The 25,714-nt window shown below is 36.7% G+C and overlaps 1 protein-coding gene across 1 annotated transcript in view; it reads right to left on the bottom strand.

The window, feature by feature from the left end:
• LOC150076579 (putative receptor-type tyrosine-protein phosphatase mosPTP-1) overlaps positions 1 to 25,714 on the bottom strand; it is a 995,686-nt gene that overhangs the window by 179,256 nt on the left and 790,716 nt on the right. Inside the window, exons 13-14 of the mRNA XM_090387917.1 lie at positions 23,434 to 23,531; positions 2,834 to 2,927 (exon numbers count right to left, since the gene is read on the bottom strand). Of these exons, the coding sequence (XP_090244043.1) occupies positions 2,834 to 2,927; positions 23,434 to 23,531 (192 nt within the window). The remainder of the gene's footprint in view (positions 1 to 2,833; positions 2,928 to 23,433; positions 23,532 to 25,714) is intronic.

The raw sequence follows: 25,714 nt of genomic DNA, 5'->3' as shown, positions 1-25,714 counted from the left end.
CTGCTATCGCTTCTATGTTGGTGGAGAGCAAAAAAGGTTGAAATAGGGTGTGGTTGCGCAGAACAATAGCAGCACCTCGTGAGCAGGTCTGTCCCCAGTTCTGTCCTTTAGAATGATGGTAGTATAATGAAAGGAAAGGTTTTCATTTGCCTTCAAGTATGTCTCCTGCAAGCAAAAGCAAACTAGCTCATGATTTTGCAAGAGGGCCTCAATGTCATCATTGTTTCGCAGGAATCCACTACAGTTCCATTGTAGGAATTTAGCCATTATTTTGGCTTGGTGGGTCCATCAGGTGGCTTCCGAGATACTGAGGGCTTACTTTTGTCAGTCTTGGATTTATCTTTGTTGGGGAAGTATGGGTGCTCTCCTGTGTCCATTTCTTCCTCAGCAAAGAGTTCTAAGACTGAATTATCTTGTACCTCCTTCTCCTCGACATCCATGTTTTCTTCGGTATTAGGGGTTACTTCAACTTTCTTGTCTTTTCTTTGCCAATTACTTTTGTTACTTGTGGAGTATTAGGAGGTACTGATATGGGAGTGGCAGCTGAATGATCTTTCTGTGCGGGTTTTTGTGAGCTTAAAAGGCAGCATGCAATGGGAGTGAATGACTCTTTTGGAGGAATGGTCACGTCCGTCTGAGTTCCGATGGAACATCTCCCTGTTACCTTCTGGGCATAGGTGGATTTGCTCATATTTATAGGTTTTACCATTTTCCTTGCCTCTTGATATGATATGTTCATCTCTGCTTAAGTCATTGAATTTGTTTTTCTTCTTTCCACCTCTGGAATGCTCGTGAGTAGGCTGGGTGTTCTCCTTGGCAGTTAACGTAGGTGGGTTTTGTAGTTGAACATCATGTTGCTTCGTGGTCCTTACCTAATCCATCCAAACCTTTTTGAATAAAAAAGGGCACCAGTTTTCCCAATAGGCTTTTCACTGGTGGAATGAATGATTAAGAATATTGGACCAGGCCCTGATTGTACTTCAGTTTGTTGTCTCTTAAGTACCATGGCACTTCCTGTTTCTTATTGTTGCAGATAGCAACCGGTGGCTCCGAAGAAATATATTTAGCAGGATTCATATTAGTTTCGCTGTGGTTCAGTGCCAGGGCTCCCCATCCACCATGGAGCCCAAAGGGACACCATTTATTACCTGGCAAGCAATAAATGCACTCGGGAGTGGGATGCCAGAGCTATCCAGGCGCCATACCTGCACGGCCACCAGCCTGAATCCTGTCCCTCGGACCATGAGGGTAGGGGTATGGCATTGACATGGTTGACCCTTGCAGGCAAACCCACTAGCTGATTGATCCTGGCTGGGCCATCCGGGACCACCTGTTTTGTCAAAGCAGGGGCCAAAGTGGTGTATTGAAGCTGGGCCCCTCAACCACAAGGATCATCCCCTTTCCGAGTTTCCAGAGGTTGCAGCATACAACAAACATGCCAGATTCCATTGATGTTAGTCTGGGCTGTGGGCTTTTGATTTTGATTTGATTTGGGTTTTATTGGCGCATCAGCAACTGAGGCTATAATGCGCCAAACCTGGGCTGTGGGCATTGGATCCCAGTGATGCTAATCTGGTTGTACAGATTCCCACGTCGAGGGACTGATGTGGAAGAAGTTGTTTAGTTAGAACGGGGAAGTACCTTCTCAACGAGTTTTAGAAGACTCGAGGCATTGGAGATTGGCTGTTAATGCTTAATAGCAGCAGGAGATTGAATTTTGGGTATAGGCTTCAGAAAGTAGATGTTCCACTGCTGGGGAGAGAAATTACGTGAAAAATAGCATTAAAAACAGTTAGAAGGGGTATCCAAAATATATGGGCTAAAACATTTGATAATGAATGGAAGGATTACATCTGCATTTAATGGTAGCCATACTAGATTGAAAAAACAACAAGTTCATCTGTATATATATTAGCTTTCACTGAAGCTGGAATGTCTCACGTTACGTTACTGATATGTGATGCAAAAAGTTGTGCTTAAAACTGATCCTTGTGGTATGCAAGGATCAATTTTTCAAAATTATGTTTAATTGTTTTAATAATTAAAAACATAAATAATCATGTTTTTAATTATTTATTTTGCACGTATTTGAATTTCTCTTGCTAAGGAACTGACATCCAGAAAGCTTTTTTGTCTGGAACTTTCTGAGTGAGGGATACAGAACTGAATTAATATTAATCTTGTACTGTAGCAAGGTTTTTAAATTTTTGGTGAAGGTAAAGAAAGCCAACACGAGAACCACAGGAAACTTCAGAAAACTTATACTTTTTCCTGCTACCACAGTTTCTTCCTGCATTCTTGGTAAACAGATGACATGTGTTATTGGTAGTGACAGAAGAAGTTGATAACAATGTATTGATTAGTTTTTTTTTTTATTAAAAGCAGATACTGGAGTTCATGAGTGCAATGCCATCTGAAATTTACTTATGGCTGAAATTTACTTATGGATACACCCTCCAGACTGTCTCAGTCTTAGGGCGTTTATCTCCCCTTGCAGCTGTTTTCTTATCGGGTTAAAACAGCGGGAAGGGGAGATAAACACCCTAAGACTGAGGCAGACTGGAGGGTATACCCATAAGTAAATTTCAGCACACTCATCAACTCCAATAATCTGCTTTTAATAATGAGGAAAAACTAATCAATACATTGTTATTGACTTCTACTACCACTAACGATAACTTGCACCATCTGTTTATGCAGGGAAAAACTGCTGTAGCAGGAAACGAATTTGCACGGTATAGGTTTACCATGGTTCTCGTGTTGGCTTTCTTTACCTTAGCCAAATTTTTTTGGCAGTGTACATAAACAAAACACAAAGCTTTTTCTTACTTACATGCAACAATATTAACATAACGATTTTTGTTCTTATTCTCAGAGAGTTGAGAATGCTCCGATGATAACTCTAAATCAGTAGCTTGTTGAATTGCCTAAAAAAAAAAAAAAGTTTAAATATATTCCAAAATAAAAATAGTTTTTGTCAATAAAATGCACATGATGTCTTCTAAGTTTTTATTTTATTAAGATATATATGGACTAGCCTATTTGCAATGTATGGATGTATTCAAGAGTTGCTGTTGAGTGAGAGTTCAGTGATTCATGGATGTGAAATGGTACAAAACAAATTTAGAATATGACAGAGGTTAACCATTTGCAGATAAAACTTATTTCCATTAACGCAATTTAGTAGTAATGGCTCTCATAGAACAGAAAGTGATTCAGAAAGATTTGATTCTAATAAGAATATGTTTTGCAGTAAGCAAAGAAAACCAATGCTGACAAGCTGGGATATCATTCCCAAGCAGTAAAAAGAGATTTATTGGATGAGTATGGCCAATCCATGGCCTAGCCAACAAAAGCCTAATCTCCAAATTTATTGGTTCTGCTTCAATTGAAATAACTTCAATCATTTTACATTTGGGAAATGCCACATTTGAGTCCAGTGTTCAATTCAATCATTGTAAGATTGGTTTATACTGAAGATAGAAATCTGAATGTTGTTTTTCAGGAAACACAACAGGGCCGTGCCGAGCCATTTTAGCACCTGAGGCAAGAATGAAAAATTGTACCCTACTGTTAATGATGGCAACATTGGCAATTATTTAATCTTCTTCTGGGGGGCCCTTTCAGCTTTTCACGTCAGGCAAGAGCCTTGTATGCCTTACCCTCGCGGCATGGCTCTGAACCACAACATCACAATCAATTTCTTGCTACTTCACATGCACTTTAGTTTGGCAGTTTTCCAGAATGACTGGGATTCCAGCCAACTTTTATGGTCTGTTTGTTTTGATTGACAGGTAGACAAGATCTAATTTGATTCACAGCAGATGAAAAGTTGTAATTTCTTTGCACTTAAAAGAATCCATATAGGTCTGAAAGCTGAAAATATTATGAAGGACTATTAAAGAATTATTGGAAGATTAAGGAGGTTAAGATTATCTCTTCACTGGATAGTTCAGCAGCACACACATTGCTTTCTGCAGTAGTAAGACAGAAACAACAGATAAAGTGTTCTCTCCAACTATACTTATCATAGATGTATCTCATTTTGAGCCAGTCATATACAGCTGAATAATTCACTGGCTGAGATGTGGCCTACATGCTGCTGTTATTTTATGGGCTTTACAGTGCAAGAGCAACAATACCATAATGCATTTAGCATTAGCAGAGGCATACAATGCAAAAAAAAAACAAGCTTATGCAGCACCAGCCAAAAAAAAAAAAAAAAAAAACTCCCATTTCACCCCTCCTTTCATTCCAAATGCCTGTCCAGCTGAGCCTTAAATTTATTTAGGCTATCAACTTCCACAACAGAAGATGGAAGTCTATTGTGGAAGTTGCCAACCACTGGCTGGCTAAAGGCAAACTTCTGCATATCCATTCTACAACTGTCTTTCCTCAATTTGAATCTATTTAATCATTTTAAAAATCAGTGCAAGTATCATTAATATAGCGGCTGTAGTTGGAGTGCATAGTAAGTTGCCAGCAGCAGTAGAGACAGTCTGGAGGATCACTTTTCGATCCTCCAGACTATCTATCTCAGAGATAAATTGAAATGCACTATACAAAAAATCACGTTTCAATATTTGTGTAGTCCATTTCAGTTTATTAACCAAGCTGATACTAAAATAACATTGCCATTGAGTTTTTCATTTTTTTCCATATAACACAATTGTCTATATTTCAACTGATTACAGAAGCAAAATCCATGATCCTTTCTACTTTTATGCCAAATTTATCTGGCTCAAGTACTGGATTTTTTTAAAATCCAGTACTATGAAAATATCCCGTCAAGTACTTGATGGGATATTTTCACAAGAGTTTCAATCTCCCCCCGACCACTTTTTTTTCAGTACTACATTTATTGTTCCACCAAGTAGTGGCGTGTTTGTAGCATTTTCCAGATAATCAAGGTATCTGTTTCTTTAGGGCCAAAATGAGTATAAAATGGTATTTGATGTATAACATCAAATACCATTTTATACTCATTTTGGCCCTGAGGGTTGGTTTTACCACTCAAGTTATCAGTTGCACCATGGGGAGGTAGGAGTAATGCCACGAGTGGCCAAATGGTTGTTAGGTTAGTTGGGTTAGTAACTCTAATAAAAATAAAAGGAAAGGTGTTTTTTCTTTCATAACTTAACTTAAAACTTGTAACATGAAGTCTACCATGCTTTTTGAGAGAACTTAAGAGAAACTAACGGGAAACTTAGAGAGAAGAGTGATTCCTTTAGAGGAAAATGCTTTGGATCACTTTACAGAGCTCAGAAATCGCTTGGCCATGGAAGCTAATTTGGACTTTCTGACTGCTTTTTGAAGGTGACTGGTCTATGATGTTCCAATTTTGGTTTGTCTTTTTTTTGGGAAAACTGGGCGACCAGGGTACATTTCTTCTTCTTCTTCAGCATAGATTTCTAAAATAGGATCTTCCTGTATAGACGTGCCATATGTGTCCATGGTTGTGTTCTGAATATTTTTTGTAGCATTTGAGTTTGTAATATGGGATGTGGTAGCAATCACTGAAGGAGGAGGAGGAGTCACATTATCACATTGTCAGAGGAGTATTATTTGCTTGGTCTGACATTTTGGATTGTTGCTTCTGTTGCTTCTCTGAGCTACACTTGGTTGTAGCTCAGAGACGACATTTCTAGCACAATCAGATATTGATTTAGTAGTAGGAACTGTGACATCTGTTTGAATGGAGGCTGTTTGATATATTTTTACAGTATTTGCATAGGTAATATTTTGGTTTATAGTTAGTGCAACTAGTTTTCTCGCTTCTTGGTAACTGACTTTGTTCGTAACCTTCTATTTTATTATTTTTTTTCTCAGCTTTCCATTTTTCACATGTCTTGGAATATGCAGGATGGTCACCTTTGAAATTTGGATAGGTAATTTTTGTAGCTGTACAGTCACTTTGTATGTGGTCTGAGGACCCACAGTCGGGGCAGAAAGAATTCCTCTACACACAGTTTGAGAGTGGCCATACTTTTGGCATTTATAACATGTTAAAGGGTTGGGATGTAGGGATGAATATGACAAAATAAATAACCTGCTTTTACAGAGGAGGGTAGCTGGGCTTATTGAAGGTAAGAATATTTCTGGTAGGTGCCAGTTGATTATCTTTTTTAATCCTTATTATATTTGCTTCAATTACATTCTGTCCCTACAGTTCTTCAGTTATTTCTTCCTCAGTGACATTTAATAAATCCCAACTAGATATGACACCCTTAGATGAATTTAGGGTCGCATGATGTGATATTTTTACATGAATGCCAGCAAAGCTTGTTAGTTGCAAAAGCTTTTCAGAATATCTTTGGTTTGTGGTTTCTATTAGTAGGTCTCCTGATTGTAGTCTCTTCACTGCCTTGGGAGATGCTGCAATACCCTCCAGATGTTTCTGTATAACAGAGGGAGACAATTTACTAATAGGCAGACTACTTAAAAGTGGAAGATTAAGAACGATGGGTAGGGTTGCTCCATCCGATCAGTCTTCTGTCTCTTTGGGTTGTCGTTTTCCATGTCTTCATGGTCTGTATTTGTCATGTTTGCTCCTTTTAGCCCCTGGCAAGGGAACTAATCTGCCATGGTTTCTGGTTCAGCCATGGGGAGGCATGAGCGGTGCCACTAGGAGGCCAAGCAGTTGAATTGTTAGTCGGTTAGTGGAACCAGAAATATATGGATAAATAAAGAAAGGCGAGTTTCCTTTCTGTGTTCTAACTTGTGGCTTTTCAAGTATAGAATGGTTTTAAAAATAAGACTGATAAGAGAAATGTAGGAACTTAGAAATAACTTTAGTTGCTTTTGAAGAGCACTCTATAGATCACAGAAATATCGCTTTACCTCGAATTCGCTTGGCACCTGGGGCCTTCCAGAGATAAGGAGGCCATAATTCCACTGTATAAGGCCATGGTGAAACTACACTTGAAGAGAATATTAAAAAAAAAAAAAAAAAAAAAAGACACCTAGTTTCTTGAGGAGGTCCAAAGATGGCGACATTGGTCATTATGAGAAAATGCTGAGTTTGTGGGCTACAGAGCTTGGTAACCAGATCTAAGGTTTATGATTCTCTGAGAGGGGATAGTAAAATCAGTGAAGGTGGAATTTTTGGTTATAAATAATACTAGAACCAGGGGCTATAAATTCAAATTATGAGGAAAAAGTTTTTTAAGCCAGAAAATTGTTAATTTCTGGTGGAATACGTCATCTCCATTGGCTTGAGGAAATTCAAAGGTCAAGGTCAGCGAATCAACATCTATAGGAGTTAGAAAATATATAGGAAGGGGTGGATTTTTTAAAAATTTTTTTAAGTAGAATGTAGTGTACTATGATTAGAAAAACTACTGTTTGGACTTCCAGTCAACAAGCGAATGCAGATATATACATATATATATACAGGGTGATTCAGGAGGAATAGTAAATATTTTCGGTCATAATATCGATTATTCTGAGTAAAAAAGTTCATATAAACATGTGTTCAATTCTCAATGAATACACAGATACAGCTGTTTGAAACTGGCGTGCACAGCTCCCTGAATCAGACATGACCAAGAAGCAGTTATAACCTGATGCTGTTTGGTGTTAAAAGTGTTGCTAAGAATGCCACACATCTTCATACATGCTAAATATACCAATATGCTGTTTGTCCACGGTTTTTGTGGTGGAAGTGCTACTGCTGCTTGTAGAGAATACTGTTGACAAGCAGTATTCTCTACTAGCAGCAGTAGCACTTGTAGAGAATACTGTCGACGGTTTCCTAACCGCAGAATAGCAGCTTCAATTGCATTTACTAGTATTTACACCAAACTGCACGAGAGTTGTTATTTGTTATTGTTGTTATTTGGTTTTCAGGAGCATTAGCAACTAAGGCCATGTTGCTCCGGGGATATGCGGTGGTCATTCCCTAACCTTTCCGCATCCTCCGTATTTGGTGGTCACGGGCTCGAACCCTGGTATAATCAAGAAGCGTGTGCTATGCACTGCTGCTCCTGCCCACATACGGAGGCGCTGTGCACGAGAGTGGTACAGTTCCCAGTGCTCATATTTCTTCTGAATGTGCAAACGAACAAAATGTGGTTGAAATAGAACACATTCTTTAGTTGGTAGAATGCAGTCCTACTATTAGCACATGAAAAATTTCTAATCATATCAGTGTTCCACAGACAACAGCATGGCAAACATTATGTGAGCACAGCTTGTATCCATTCCACATACAGTGGGTGCAACACGTTCAACCAGGAGATGATGCCCAGCGATTGTAATTTTGTTGGTGGGTAAATGCTAATCGCCGATTAATTCCATTAATACTTCCACCCGTGATGGTATCAACAACACCCATAACTCTAATAGGTGGTTAAGCAAAAATCCACATGCCAGAGTAGAAAAAAATTTTCAACATTGCTTCTTTGTAAACGTGTGGTGAGGTATCATTGACAATCAGTTGACTGGGCCTCTTGTGTTACAAAATCTTCTTACAGGGTCCATTTACCTATAATTTCTTCAAAACAAATGGCTACTACTACTGGAGGATGTTCCCTTAGTATGTACTTTCAGTATGATGGAGCTCATACATATTAAATCAAAGTTTCCCTGAACAATGGATCGGCCGCAGTGGTCCAGTTCATTATGTGTTTCAAGACCTCATCCTTTAGATTTTTGTTTGTGGGGATGGATGAAAAGGATAGTATACAAAGAAAAGGTGAATACAAGAGACAAATTGCTCACTTGCATTTTGAATACTGCTACCCGCATAAAGGAACGCCAAGATGACCTCAGAAGAAAAACACGTCATATTATCACAAGAGTTGAAAAGTGCACTGAGGTTGGTGGTGGGATTTTCGAACATTTATTGTGAACTGTAAAAAATCTACCAATTATTTGTGTTTTGTATCCTTCAAAAAGTCAATAAATACAAACAAGTCGTTTATCGTTCTATAATACCTCTCACAATCTGTGAGAGGTATTGGCTTTGTGTGTGCTAGTTTCAAACAGCTGTATCTCCGTATCCACTGAGAATTGGACACACATCTATAGGAACTTTTTTACTCAAAATAATCGATACTATAACCTCCCAAAAATATTTACTATTCCTCCTGAATCACTCTGTATATTATATATAAATATATGTTTGTATTAATATATTCAATAAAGTATGCATAAATGGATGTGAAAGTTACATAAAGTGCCAGTAACTAGAAGGTGTGGAAAGTAGAAAAAGAAGTGTAGTAGATTTGTGAAAGGTGAAAGAATGTTAATATCCTAAAGTTTAAGATGAATTAATAGAATTATGGGCTGAATTACCAAGCCAATAATAAAGTGGAAGAACTGTAAAGTAAAATTAGTACATCAAAATACTAATAAAATAAAAATAAAAAATTCAAATAAATTGAAAATGAAAATAAAATGATAGTGTTATAGCTGTCATCAGATATGGGGGAGGGGGAAACATATTTAGAAAATGGTCGAATATAGATTAAGGCATATATGCTTGATCTGATGTCAGCTGAAATAAATAAATATTGATACCTGATCAGGTATTTCATCAGGGGGACTACACCTATATATAATAAATAAATATTGATACATGATCAGGGGGACTACACCTGACCATGTATCAATATTTATTTATTTCAGCTGGCATCAGATCAAGCATATATGCCTTACCTATATTCGACCATTATTTAAATATGTCCCCCCCCCCCATATCTGATGACAGCTATAACACTAACATTTTATTTTCATTTTCAATTTATTTGCATTTTTTATTTTTATTTTATTAGTACAGTCGATTCTGGTTATTTGGGACACATCGGGACTAGCGCATTTTGGCCCAATTAAGCGAAGTTTCACGTAAATAGTTAAAAATACAGTGGACCCCCGCTTTACAACTGGTTCACTGTACAATCAAATCATGTTATGATGGACTCACCATAGTAAAGTACTGTTCATTATATGATGTGTAGTAACCACCGGTCATTGTGATCACGTTTGTGAACCGAATTTTAATTCTATTAAACAGCGAATGCTAATTCGCGAAAATAGGAGGAATATTATCCACAGGCTATAAAAGTTAAGCTATATTAAGCACAAATTTCCCCTTTATTACCTTATCAATTAAAAAATTAAATGATATGTGAAAATCGGAAGAATATACGTGATAATAGGAATAATTAATACGTACTGTAATATGTACATACTAACTATATGACATTTCTGTTCACTGACATTTGTGGTTAAAATATAAAACAGTTAAAAAATAAGCAATCAGTAACAAAGAACAAGGCACACACAAATTGCAAATAACACGTTACACGCAAGTGAGAACGGAGTAACAAGTTACGAAGCTTTAAAAGAGGAATGAAGAGAAGATTTGAAAAATGAATTTTTTTCAATCATATAAAAATTAATTTTTATATGATTGAAGATTTCATGGAAGTGTAAACACATTTCACCATAATAACCCACAGAATTCCAGCTGTCGGTATTATTGAAAATTCAATAAGATCGAGTTTACTATCTGTTTATGATAGATTGCACTAACAGAAAAGTCCAATAAACAGGTGACTGCTAATTGTTTTATGGCTGTGACCTCCAGAAATCCGGCCAAACCATGAGGTACGGTCGGAGACAATCGGAAGGTAATCTCCAGTGCTGCAGTCTCTTGCCCCGATTAAACGGCATATTGTCCCAATTAAGCGAAGTAAACCCTGGCTATTTTCTCGACTGGGTTCTGTTCTTTAAGATTTGTCCCAAATAACCGGTTGCCACGATTAACCAGTGGCCCAAATAACTGGAATCCACTGTATTTTGATGTACTAATTTTACTTTACAGTTCTCCCACTTTCTATTGGCTTGGTAATTCAGCCCATAATTCTATTAATTTATCTTAACCTTTAGGATATTAACATTCTTTCACCTTTCACAAATCTACTACACTTCTTTTTCTACACCATTCTAGTTACTGGCACTTTGTGTAACTTTCGCATCCATTTATGCACTTTATTCAATATATTAATGCAAACTTATATATACTCTTGCATCCTTTAATGCTGCTTTGCACTTTCAGGTGCATCTGTTATACCTGATTTATTAACCTTTTTTTCATGGAAATCATTTCATCAACAGAATACCTCTTCATCATTTAAGAGGTTACATTTATTGGTTGGTTGGTTTAGAGATTTCTTAGGCGCATTGGCAACTATGGTCATAGTGAGCTATACGTATGGTAAGAATTTACGCTATTTCCTGTTAGAGATAATTGCAAAAAATAGTACCAGGAAATTAGTTTTTAACTAGTTAAAGGAGGTGGTATACATGAATCATTTTGAGAAGGGTAAAAGTGCTTGAAACATTTGTTTTATTGCCTAAAAGTGAAGTGAAAGAGGGTCTTCTATTGCAGCTGGAGTGAAGAGATTCTGGCATTCTCTTGCATATTTTGGGCATTCAACAAGGATAGCATTAGCATTAGTAGAGGCATATGATGCAAGAAAGCAAGCTTATTCAGCATCAGCCAAAAAAAAAAAAAAAAAAACGCACCACTCCCATTTCACCCCTCCGTTCGCTCGAAATACCTGTCCAGTTGAGCCTTAAATTTATTTAGGCTATCAACTTCAACAACAAGTGATGGAAGTCGGTTCCACCAACCAACCACCCGCTGGCCAAAGGCAAATTTCCGCACATCTATCCGACATCCATCCTTCCTCAATTTGAATTTATGCCCTCTGAGCTGATTATTCTGAGCAAGATGAAGAATCCCATTGGCATTGAGCATGCTCAAACCATTCAAAGCCTTATACACCTCTATCAGATCACCTCGCCGGTGCCTAGTCTCCAGACTCTGTAATTTGCAAAATTTTAGCCTTTCTTCGTAAGAGCAACACTTTGTTCCATTCACTAATCTTGTTGCCCTTCACTGTACCCGTTCCAGCAGCTCTACATCCTTCTTGAAATGAGGCCTCCAGACCTGTATACAGTACTCAAGATGCGGCCTAACCATTGCCTTATACAAGGGAATAATCACCTCCTTATCCCTGCTAGAAAAATTCCTGTATATCATTGACAAGACACCATGAGCTACTCTTGCAGCTTGTCTGCACTGCTCAGAGAACTTCATATCTGCCTGCACAATTACCCCCAGGTCCTTTTCATTCTCCACCACTGTCAGTGTAGTACCGCAGAGTTGATACGTTGCTCTGGGGTTACTGTTTCCCATATGTAGTACTTTACATTTGTCAATGTTAAACTTCATTTGCCACCTCTCAGCCCATCTGTTCAACCTTTCCAGATCCTGTTGCAGCAGCATAGCATCAGTGGTGTCCTTAACAACCCTGCCAACCTTTGTATCATCTGCAAACTTGGACATTAAACTTGATATCCCATCATCAATATCATTCATAAACACCGAAAACAACAACGGACCCAACACTGAACCCTGAGGAACTCCACTAATAACATTAGTCCACGTTGAGCAGTGTCCATTGATTACCACTCTCTGTCTTCTGCCACTCAACCATCCCCTTATCCATAGCAGCAATTTGCCTCCAATGCCACACTGCTCCAATTTGTGCAGCAGTCTTCCATGTGCAACAGTATCAAAAGCCTTTCTAAGATCCAAATATATAATATCAAAGTTATTCCCTGCATCCAGTTCTTTTGTGACTACATCATAGTATCCAATCAAATTGGTCAGGCAAGACCTGCCCTTAACAAAACCATGCTGCGTCTGAGCTATAACTGAATTTTTGTCTAGATGATCCTGCAGTGCTTCTTTAACCAGTGCCTCCATTAATTTACCTGGAACAGAAGTTAAACTAATAGGTCTATAATTACTTGTATCAGCCTTTGATCCTCCTTTGTGAATTGGGATTACATTTGCACATCTCCAGTCTATGGGTACCTCCCTTGAGTCCAAAGAAGCTCATATAATTATGGCTAGGGGTTTGCTTACTTCCTTTGCTGCCTCCTTTAATATAACTGGATAGATCCCATCCACCCCGGGTGCCTTTCTTGTGTTTATCTTCAACAGTTTCTCCTCCACTTTACTCCCAGTTATTTCAAGATTCTCTAGCTTACTGCTAGAGTTGAATACACCTCTGGCATTCCCCTTGCTGAATAACTCCTCATGTGTGAATGTCGATGCAAAATATTCATTTAGTTTGTTAGCTACCTGAGCAGGATCATCAACAGTTGACCCATCAATATCAAGTGGATCAATCTGATTCATCCCCTTCCTTCTAGAGTTTACATAAGTAAAGAACTCTTTGCTGTTTTTCTTTGCTTCCCTTGCCAAGGATTTCTCGTAATCTGCCTTCGCCTGCCTAACCTCCTTTGTAACTTGGTTGCATATCAACTTGTATTTATCATAGGCTTCTGTGTCATGTGTTAATTTGTAAGTATCCCATGCATTTTTCTTCTCTGCCATATGCCTCATTAGTTCATCTGACATCCATTTTGGCCTAAACCTTGAACAATATTTCTTAGTTGGTATGTAAAGCCTAGTAGCTTCCAAGATAAGTTCTTTGAATGCTTCCCATTTTGAATTTGCTGTTGGTAACATCATCAGTTGGTCCCACTGTATAGAATTTAAATACTGTCTCAGTCCATCGTAGTCGCCCTTACGGAAGCAATAACCCTTCCCTTTACCCCTAATGGTAGTTACCTCTTTGATTAAATCCCACTTCAGCACACTATGATCACTGCCACCTAGTGGTTCATTTATCTGCAGATTCTTAATGCATGAAGAATCACTGCTGATAATCAAATCAAGAGTATTACTCCCTCTAGATGCCTCCCGAACATGCTGATGTAGAAAACAATCATCCAATAAATCCACAAAAGCCCTGCTAGTGTGTGAGTAACCAGCCCCCAAATTCCAGTCAATATCTGGGAAATTAAAATCTCCCATTATAAGACTCTCTGATTTACTGGCCCACTCTATTTCCCTGTATAGTTCCTTATTATACTCATCAGAGTCATTAGGCCTATAGCACACTCCTACTCTCAATTTTGATCTCCCAATGCTTATGTCACACCAAACTGACTCAACACTGCACTGTCCAGCGATGTCGACTGGCTTCACTTCCTTGGTTTTTATGTGTTTCTTAACTAATAGCATAACCCCTCCCCCCTTCCTATCCTGTCTATCCTTTCTGTAGACATTGTACTCCCCAAATTGCAGTTCTGCATCCCTTATATCTGTGTGACGTGGTGTCACACAGATATAAGGGATCTCTGATATCCCAACAATATCTGCCTTTGATGTTTTGAGCAATACTTCAAATTCATCAAATTTATTTACTAAACTCCTAGCATTGGTGTACACGCAGGTATACCTGCACCTGTTTCTATTCTTAGCTACCCTAACACAACCCATGTGTTTATTTGTACCCCAATGGCTCCCAGCAGTCTCTGAAATACCATGCATCTTGTTTTTCAGGCTTCTGCTCATTCTAATAGAAATAGTTCAAGAATCTCTTTCACCTCTGCCAGTGGCTACTGTCAATCTATTGGTCTTTGTCTTCCCCCAAGCTAGCAGTTTTCCGACCCACCTAACACTGCCTCGATAGCATCAGCAAATATTCTTGCACCCTTTCTATTTAAGTGTATCCCATCCCTGTAGAAGCAATCTCTCCTGTTAACAATAGTTAAGACACAGCATAGGTTTGTCAAAGGGAGGTCTTGTCTGACCAATTTGATTGCTTACTATGATGTGATCACAAAGGAACTGAATGCCAAAAATAATTTTGATATCATATACAGTCTGTCCTCGTATAGCACGATAGTTGTGTTCCTAGAAACCCTTGTGCAATGCAAAATCGTGCAATATAAACAACAGGCCCTATGGGAAAAGTGGGGTTAGGTGCCGACCACCCAAGATTGAACACACATTTGGAACCAAAACATTACCAAACACAATAAATAATCGGGTAATTTTAATCGTTATAAAATACTTTCATATTTTATAATGATTAAAATACGTAATAAAAACATAATATATTTTTTTATTATTTATTATATTATAATCAAGTATTTTTTAATACTAAAAAAGTAATTTTTTTTACGAATAAACTACGTATTTTATTCGTAAAAAATTTATTATATTAAATAAAATAGTCGTAATAAAATGCTTACGTATTTTATAATGCATAAGTATAAATTATAATACGTAAATCGTAATAAAATACGTATTTTATTACGACTATTACATGATAAAATATTGCTAATGCTTTTGCTTCTATCGTAAGCAAACTTGTTTTTTGTTTGATTTTCTATCCAAACAGATGACAGCCGTTCCATCTCTTCCAATTCTTGTGTCTTAATCTAATGGATTTTAATTACACTTTGACTTGTTCCCGCTATGAAAATTGTTTTTATTTTCTCTGCATTCTTTGTAATTCTCGGCGGTGCCTCATTTAGGTCTGTAGCACGTGCAATATCACATGGTCTTTCATTTCGCTCAAAGCGTTTCACAATTTCATATTTTTTCTCTATCGACAGAGGCCATAAGCCTTACCCGGGAAATCCCGGTGGGCGGTGTGATTTTGGCCATAAACCGTAGTATGAGGCCACTATAAATTTTCCCGGGTAAGAATTTTTGACCCAGTCCGCCTCTGTTTATCGATATTGCTTTTTTTTTTTTTCTCTCTGAATCTGCAGTGTCTTCGCCAGGATGCTTCCTTTTCACACCTTTTAAGTATTTTACTAATTTTTATGGAATAAAGTGCAATTACAAAACGAGGAGGCCCGCTTAATACACATAAACAAAGCTGCGCGCGTATAGCAACTGAATAAACACCACCGTAAAGGCCGAGATACACTATTAACACCCCAAATTTTACTAAAGCACATTTCTGGCGGTTACTACCATAAAACAATAAAAACAATTTCCAGTTTCGTTTCTGCTAGTGGAATCTGTTATAAACTGGTAATAAACTCCATCTAATTGCATTTGCGATTATATCGATAGCTGGAATTGTGTTGGTTTTTACGTTATTATGGTGAAATGTGTTTCCCCTTCACTGATATAAAACACATAAATACATTTTCAGAATCTTCTTCATTCCTATCGTGTTGCGTTCGGTTGGGGTGATTCCGCGTTCGACTGCCATTTCTTGTAAACACAAAGGCGAATCGTGCATAAGCGAATTTGGTTCGTGTTATATAAGATAACGTTTCCCTATTAATAAATCGTGTATGATCGAATTTGTGTAATGTAAACACGTGTTATACGAGGACCGACTGTACTTGGATTTCACGAAAGCTTTTCATAATGTTGCACAGGGAAGACTGCTGTACAAATTGGAGAGGTATGGCATCAAGAGTAAGCTGCTACAATGGATAAAGGGATGGTTGAGTGGGAGACAATAGAGAGTGGTAATCAATGGACACTGCTCTTCGTGGACGAATGTTATTAGTGGAGTTCCCCAGGGTTCGATGTTGGGCCCACTGTTGTTTTGTAGATTTATCAATGATATTGATGAAGGTTTATCAGGTTTAATGTCTAAGTTTGCAGATGATACAAAGGTTGGCAGGGTTGTTGATGACAGTAATGACAGTATGCTACTCCAACTGAGTCTAGATAGGTTGTGAAAATGGGCTGAGAAGTGGCAACTGGAGTTTAACATTGACAAATGCAAAGTACTACATATGGGTAGCAATAACTGAAGAGAAACATATCAACTGGGTGGTACTACACACAAGAAAGTGGAAAAGACCTGGGGGTAATTGTGCACCCAAATATGAAGTTCGCTGAACAGTGCAGACGGGCTGCCAGGGTAGGTCATAGAGTCTTGTCAATGATATATAGGAATTTTGCTAGCAGGGACAGGAAGGTAATAATCCTGTTATACAAGGCAATGGTCAGGCCTTACCTAGAGTACTGTGTACAGGTCTGGAGGCCTCATTTTGGGAAGGATGTAGAGTTGCTAGAACGAGTACAGAGAACGGCAACAAGATCAGTGAATAAAACAATGGGGTGCTCTTACCAAGAAAGATTTAAATTCTGCAAACTGTAGCGCCTGGAGAGTAGGCACCTGCGAGATGATCTGATTGAGGTGTATAAGGCCTTGAATGGGTTGAGCAAGCTGAATGCTGATGAGATTCTTCGTCTTGCTCAGACTAAGAACCTGAGGGGGCACAGTTTCAAATTGAGGAAAGATAGTTGTAGAATGGATGTGCGGAGGTAGTTGATTGATGGAACAGGCTTCCATCTTTTCTGTGGAAGCTAATAGCCTAAATAAATTTAAGGCTGAGCTGGACAGGCATTTTGAACAAATGGAGGGATGAAATGGGAGGGGTTTTTTTTTTTTTTTTTTTGACTGATGCTGCATAAGCTTGCTTTCTTGCATCATATGCCTCTAATAATGTTAATGCTAATCTCTCAGAATGAGGAAAGGTGTGGCGATTTGAGCAATCAGATTATCTAGATCATTTTGTTGAATGCTATAACTAGGTGGAATGTACAAGGAGCAAATTGTAATATGGATGTCATCAGCTATACTGACACTGCTACTGCCTCAAGTGGACTGCTACTGCCTCAAGTGGAGAATTCAGTATGACTTGCTTGGTAGGAACATGTGGGTTTACTAAAACAGCTACAACACCAGGTACAATATTTTGGTGGGTCCTGCCTTTTCTAAAGACAGGACCCACCAAATACTGAGATTGTTTTGGTGTGTTTAGGTTTTAAATATGTCTCTTGAAGGCAGAGACATATTGGTGTCTGGTGTTTTTTGGTTATTTGGGAATATGTTGGCCTGTTTCGGTGGGTTGGAGGTGAGATGATTTGCTTTGCTTCTTGATAGCAAACATTATGGTTTGCTTTATATTTCTGAATAAGTTTTTCACTTTTCCAGCATTCACATGTTCTAGCAGAGGCAGGGTGGTCTTTTTTTACAATTTGGGCATATTGCTTGAATGACAGTAGAGGCTTCGCAGTTGTGTTCTATTGACCCGCATTTTGCACAAGTAGAGGTTCCTGGGCAAGCTGTCTCGGAATATCCGTACTTCTGATATCAGAAACACCCAAGCGGGTTTGGAATAAATGGTCTGACATTGCATGCCAGATATCTGGCCTTAATGGATGTTGTTCGATGCGGTGTGTTAAATGTCAAGATCAGATTATGTGTCGGGGTCAGATTACCATCTTTTCTGGTGAAGATTCTCTTTACTTAAATAACTCCTTGTTCTTTGTGTTCTTCTAGTATTTCCCCTCTTCAGACACATCTAGTAAATCCCAGTCTGAGATCACTCCTTTAGAGGTGTTCAGTGATCTGTGGGGTGTCATAGTGACTGGTAGTCAGGCAAAGAGTTTAATGTTCAAAAGTCGCTCTGAATGTTTAGCATTAGAGGTCTCAATGAGAATGTCTCCTGACCTCAGTATTTTTACAGACTTGGAAGATCCTGCTCTACTTTCTAATTCCTTTTGGACTCTAAATGGTGAGAGTTTTCCAACTGCATTTTCACCAGTTGAGTGGATAATTAGAAAAGTTGGACTAGGATAGGTCTCTGTCTCAGTTTTCTGTCGTTTGGCAGTTCCTGCATTGGAACTATCTTTCTTTTTTAATGTCTCTGATGCATTTGGCAGCCCAGATAAATCAGAGTTTGGTTTATTCATGATGATATGCTCTTTTTGGTCCTTTGAGATTGTCTTTTCCTCCCAGGTTACCAGCCCTGCCATGTGGAGGCAAGAGCAGTGCCACCTAGTGACCCAAGTGAAGAGAAGGTTAGTCTAAGGCGCATTTAGGGCTAGAGCCTCAAGCTGCGAAAAAATTTGGACTATGTATATATAAAGTGCTTTAGCATCATAATACACAGCCATTTCTGAATAAACAGAAAATTTTTCAGGCGGCATCGTTTTAGGTTATATCTCATATTGTGAATACCTTCACAACGAGTTGCCATGAGAATAAGTAACATTAGTCTTCTTAGGTGAAGCGTTACTTATTCGAAGTAGTGAAATATCATGGCAACACGTTGTGAAGGTATTCACAATATGAGATATAACCTAAAACGATGCCGCCTTAAAAATTTTCTGTTTATTCAGAAATGGCTGTGTATTATGATGCTAAAGCACTTTATATATACATAGAGAAGGTTAGTATGAACTAAATATAAAAAAGGGGATTAAAGAAAGGTGCTTTCTTTTCTAGGTTGTTATGTTATGTAATGTTATTTGGTGTTTAGGAGCATTAGCAACTAAGGCCATATTGCTCTGGGATATTCGGTGGTCATTCCCTGACCTTTCCGCATCCTCACATAGTGTGGTCACTAATATTGCTTGGCACTCGGGGCCAGGTTACATTTAATATGCATTTATATATATATATATATATATACACACACACACACACAAACAGATATAGCATAAAATGGTACCTATCATGACAGATTAAAATTCAAAATGCAAAAACAAAATTAGAAGTGAATATCAAATAACTGCAATATACAAAGGATCCAATCAACCTCTATATAAAGCAAAGATAAGCTAATATAAAGGCTGATAGGGTCCTTTGTATGTTGGAGATATTCACTGCCAATTTTGTTTTTGAATTTTGAATTTTAATCTGTCTTGAATTTGTATTTGTATTAATCTATTGAATTTGTATATTCTCAGACAAATGTAATGTTAAATCATTTTTGATGGCATTAATCTGTTCTGACTAGTAATTTTATCTGTTTTAAATAAATAAATAAATAAATATATTTTAAAATACATCTCTCTCTCTCTCTCTCTCTCTCTCTCTCTCTATATATATATATATATATATATATATGAATATGAGTTAAGTAAATGGTGGTAAGAGTTTTTAAAGGTAAAATATGATATACTAGCTTATCAGGTAAACCAAAAACCAATGCGGGTACCCAATGTGACCTGGAAAAAAAATATATATATGCCATGACATTAGTAATAAATTATAAAAATATATATAAAAATACCATTAAAATGTTAATTATGGCATTGAGATACATTGAAAGGGACTTTTTCGAGGGCTAACCCTTTCAATATATCAACCATAATTAACGAGCTATCCGTTTCTGTAGTCGTCGTCCAGCATAACTATGTCCAAATGTATGTAAAATAGTAAGATAGAGCCAAAAGGTAGTGACGAGAATAAAATTATGTTAATTAATCCCAAATTTAGCAGTAAGCTGGCAAGATGACTGTTAGCCCGACGGATAGCCAAAATTTAAATTTAAATTAGAGAAAGAGCTATAATTATTATTAGGCATATGTGTGTAGTTGATAGTAAATGCAGTCACGGTAGTCTAAGCATATGCCTAATAATAATTATAGCTCTTTCTCTAATTTAAATTTAAATTTTGGCTATCCGTCGGGCTAACAGTCATCTTGCCAGCTTACTGCTAAATTTGGGATTAATCAACATAATTTTATTCTCGTCACTACCTTTTGGCTCTATCTTACTATTTTACATACATTTGGGTACCCGCATTGGTTTTTGGTTTACCTGATAAGCTAGTATATCATATTTTATCTTTAAAAACTCTTACCACCATTTACTTAACTCATATTCATATTTATACAGACCGATGTAATGTTTAATCATCTTAGATGGCATTAATTGGTCATGTGACTATTTAATATTTATTATAATATTTAAATTTATTATAAAATTTACTATTTGCTTTTTCATACTTGGATATATATATATATATATATATATATATATATATATATATATATATATATATATATTATTCTTTAGTAATATGATAATTTATGTTGTATTTAACTTTTAATATACTTTTATAGTGGTTTTCCTTAAATTATTTCTAGATTTTTCTGTTGTCCCAGTAGCTGTTTTAGCAATGCCCGGGTACGAACAGAGTACATATTATTATTTTATCTTTCTATTGTGGTTTATTGTGTTTATTTTCTTAATTACGGGTGTTTTCTACTCATAGGTATTATGGTTAATACATTACTGGTCTTTAAGCTAGCCTAAACTCGGTTATCTTAAATGCCCAGGGCCTATTCATTTATTATATTTCAACTTGTTACGTATTGCTAAAGAAATTGTCATATTAATTATAGATGAAAAACTGTAGCAATACAACTTTATGACAAAATGATAAAATATTAAACATTTTTATACATTTATTGTATTACTATATATATATATATATATATATATATATATATATATATATAATGTGGTTATTACGTTTAGATGTATGTATTCTTTTAGATTTGCGAGTTCCGTGGTAAGGCATAAAAACACACATATAAATAAAAAAATGTAAATACACATGTAAATAAGATTTAATCCACATGTTAACACAACCTATATAAAGTTAAATAATTCATCCATCCAACAACAAACCTCCATAGAATGCATTGGCATGAAAATCGGGGACATAGACCAATGTGCCATCAGCACAGAGAGTAATTAGTTAGTGCGACTACCATAAAAACAAACAGAAGGCGGGAAAACCCCCCTTTTTACTCAACGGCCTCCACTTTATTTCTCCTCCACTTTATTCTCAGTTATTACAAGATTATCTAGCTTACTGCCAGAGTTTAATACACCTCTGGCATTCCCCTCCCTGAATAACTCCTCATGTGTGAATGTCGATGCAAAATATTCATTTAGTTTGTTATCTACCTAAGCAGGATCATCAACAGTTGAACCACTAATGTCAAGTGGACCAATCTGATTCATCCCCTTCCTTCTAGAGTTTACACAAGTAAAAAAAAACTCTTTGCTGTTTTTCTTTGCATCCTTTGCCGAAGATTTCTCGTAATCTTTGGCAAAGGATGCAATTTGTTCCCTGAGCATTGGTTTTTCCTCTAGGTTACAACCCCTGCCATTTGGAGGCAGGAATTGTGCCACCAGTGACCTATGGCTGCTGAAATTAGAGTTGGTTAGTAATAAATATATAGATAGAAAAGAAAAGTGGATTTCCTTTCTTGTAAGCCTTGTATACCTCTTAATTTTTTTTTAAAGTCATTATTTATTAAAACACTACATATGTTGCATTTTTTTCATCATTAAAAAAAAATGTCAATGTAATTAAATTGAAATCAATTTTTCTTAACTTATTTGAAACCTGTAAAGATTGCTTACATAATATAATTTATTATTATTATTTTTTTCCCTCTTCCATAGCACTTTCTCCTGTGGATGAATTTCTCATACTGCATATGTGCACTAACAGACCTCATGCTTCTATTTTTTTCTCAGTACTTAGGTTTGGGGTACCTGAAAACCTAGATGTTAGCATCCACTGATATTTCACTAACTCCAGTGGAAGCTGAAAAAAATATGATCATCATGTTCAAAATATCATGATGATGATGATGATATTTCACTAACTCCAGTGGAAGCTGAAAAAAATATGAAAGTAGATACGGGTGTAGATCGAAGTGTTAGGGGATGGGTGCCAGGAAGCAGCTGCTCTGCTGGTGACTGCTCCCTGGTGGCAAAGAGGCCTGACATAAACAACGCTTTCTTCAGAAAATGATTAACATTTCACAAACAACATGCTAATCCACATGCCTGGCCCGTTTTACAGAGCTTCTGAATTTCATCACAGTGACACCGTCACAGTGGACATATGTCAGGGAGCCACCACAGACAGGGTACACATACATATGTACCTTTTAAGCAGGGATCCACTTGATGTAAACAAAAGAAAAATTACACTAGAAAAAAAAAACCAAAACTATGGCTTCGGGAGAGCACTCTACAAAGAGAAAATTGCTTGGCACTCGTTGCTTGCTTATAAAAGAAAGACTAAAACATCTAAACACACTTGACTTACAAGAAATGTTTCAGAAACTGGCTTCAAAGCAATCCTCTACTGGTACATGTATAGCATTTATCACTGAACCCCAGCTTTCAATTCTGGTGTGTCTATTCCACCAACTACATCTTTCTCAAACAGTCAATATTCCCTCTGATGATGATGTCATAACTCATGTGAATAAACTTAGGATACATTCATTTTTGAAGAAGAATAATGAAATAAAGATGTTAGCTATAAATATTTATTTACATGAATTTTTTCTTGGATTCTCTATAGGTTTTAAGCATGGTTATCTAAAAATCGAAAAACCTCATATCTAGTAACTCTCAGATCCTAAGCATGCAAGCAAAAGGTACAATGTAGTACTACTCACCAGAGGTCAAAAAAGTCAATAAGAAATTTTATTGCATTTGGGCACAATTGAGTTTTCAAAATCAGGGTCTTATAAACTGCATACAACTAAAAAACTAACAATGTAAGTGGGAGAGGATGCTTTACAAACAACTTAATAATTTTTTTTTTTTTATTGTTGGTTTTAAATAACATATGAATCCTTTAAGTCCTTTCATTATTACTTTAGAAAATAAAAATGAGTAACAAGAAAAAAATCCAGAATATACCAAGTTACCATATTCGATAAAAAGGCAACACTCCACACGCACACACCTCATATTCTCTTGTAAATCCTATATCACCATCAGCATGAAGATCTGTCACATGTTTGTTCCAGATACTAACTGGAACAGCTGCACATTCTGTGTCATCTGGAAATAAAAATAAAAATGTTATAATACAAGGGTAATTAATGAGACAATCAAATAATTAATAAATAATTACTTTAATAATCAAAATAATTATGCAAATCACTTTATTATGAAATCAAAAGGCAGTTAAAAAATGAAAGAAGTGTGGGGGGGTTACGCTAACGTTATCAAAACTAAAGCTTAAGTTATTCAATGTAAAATTCGAGGTAAATACAGTCACTTCTGCTATAACATGGTACATGTGTTCCTAAAAATCTCTGCTTTATGGTATTCCAAGCATGAAAAGCAACAGGGCTTATGGGAAAAATAGGGAAAGAGAAAGAGTACTCAAAAAAAATGTTTAGTCTGGCAAGAAAATCACTAAAAAAAGTTAGAAATGCAATAACATTACTAACACAAGTTTAAACATCTTAACTTCCTAATAAATAAATAAATATTGCAGTAAATATAGCACTTTACCTTGACAAGATATAAAGTTTGATTGATTGATATTTCTGTTCACTGGCATTTTCTTTTTTTTTTGGATTGTAAAATTTAAAACAGTAAAAAGATAAGCAAACAATAACGACAGACACGAGACACAAATTGCACAAGTGAGACAAGTTTACGAAGCTTATAAATTAGGAATGAAGATAAGATTCTGAAATTTTATTTATGTTTTTTATATGATTGAAGATTTCATGGAAGGCAAACACATTTCACTATAATAATGTAAAAACCCACAGAATTCTAGCTATCGGTATTATTGCAAATGCAGTAAGATTGAGTTTACTACCCGTTTATAATTAGATTGTACTAACAGAAAAGCCCAATAAACCAGGAACTGCAAATTGTTTTTATTGTTTTATGGTAGCGACCTCCAGAAATGTGCTCCTCTGCTCATGCTATCATGCCTCACAAAATTTTCTGTTTGAAGAGAAAAATGTGAGCTCCTGAAAACATGATTCAGCCTACAATATGTGTTATCTGCAGCAAATGACAACAGTGTCTTCAACCAATACAACTGCAGTAAATGGGAAATATAACTGTCACGCATTTGATGCTTGACATTTTCTAAGCTTCATAAACTTATATGTATTGCTGTGCAGGTCGCTACGTTCAGCTTGGTGCTGAGTTTTGTGTACACCTGCTGTTACTCACAGACAAAATCGTGCATGAGCCAATGCGAAAATCGTGTTATACTCGCATTGTTCCCTAATATATCAGTCAGGTTGGAGCAATTTGCTTTGCGAAAATGCACACTACAGCTGAACTGACTGTACATTAACATTGCTGTTTGTTTTGGTTGTAGTTTTGTGGCACAAAAGCTGCTTCGGCTATATTGTGCCTGTTCAGTTTTGTTATTTTCAGTTATGTTAACACTGATGTTTGAATATTAGATGCGATTGGTAGCGTTGATTTGACTGAGAGTTTACGTTGGAGTTTATTAAACTCCGACGTAAAGAATTCCTTTACGTCGGAGTTTTCTCCCATAATGAGTTTAAGGCTTAATGGTTCATTTGCATGATATTTGAAAGCTGATTGGTGGGCAATTTGGTAACGTGGACATTCTATGATGACGTGCTATGGTGAGACACTGAGAGCATTGTGGAGGATCATCTTTCATTAGGAGATAAGAGTGTGTTAAATGTGTATGTCCATTGCAAAGCCGGGCGAGGATAACCTCTTCGTGTCTGTTTGCCCAAAAAGTAGATTTCCAGGATTTCAGCTGCTGTTTTTCATTTGATATTGTTTGTTGTTTTCTTGAGATTTACAGGTCTGTGTCCATAAATTTTCGGAAGCTTTTCGAATGACATTTTTAAAGTTATTGTGTTGAATTTTATGCAGGTGAGAATTTTCATTTGACAGATGTTTGGCAGCCTGATCAGCATGTTCATTGCCCAGTATTCCAGAATGTCCAGGAATCCAAGTGAATCTGCCTTTTTAGTTTTTAGTCTTAAGAAGCAATAAGCAGGAAAGAATTTTTCTTCAATATGGATGTGATGGTTGATTTTGTAGCTGTAAAGCATATATTGCACTTAATGAGTCTGTAAAAATGATACTTTTTATGGGGAAGTTTTAGCAATGTGATCTAGTGTGAGACATTGCAAACAGTTCAGCACTATAGATATTACACTCTATTGGAAGTGGCTGAGAAATTATGCTATTTGGCAGGACCACTGCAGCACCAACGTGTGTATTCA

This window comes from Mastigoproctus giganteus, chromosome 13 (genome assembly GCF_048544385.1).
Source record: "Mastigoproctus giganteus isolate SK-2022 chromosome 13, ASM4854438v1, whole genome shotgun sequence".
NCBI classification, from domain to species: Eukaryota; Metazoa; Arthropoda; class Arachnida; order Uropygi; family Thelyphonidae; genus Mastigoproctus; species Mastigoproctus giganteus.
The sequence above is the reverse complement of the archived record's forward strand: the minus strand, read 5'-3'. Positions and strand labels throughout refer to the sequence as shown.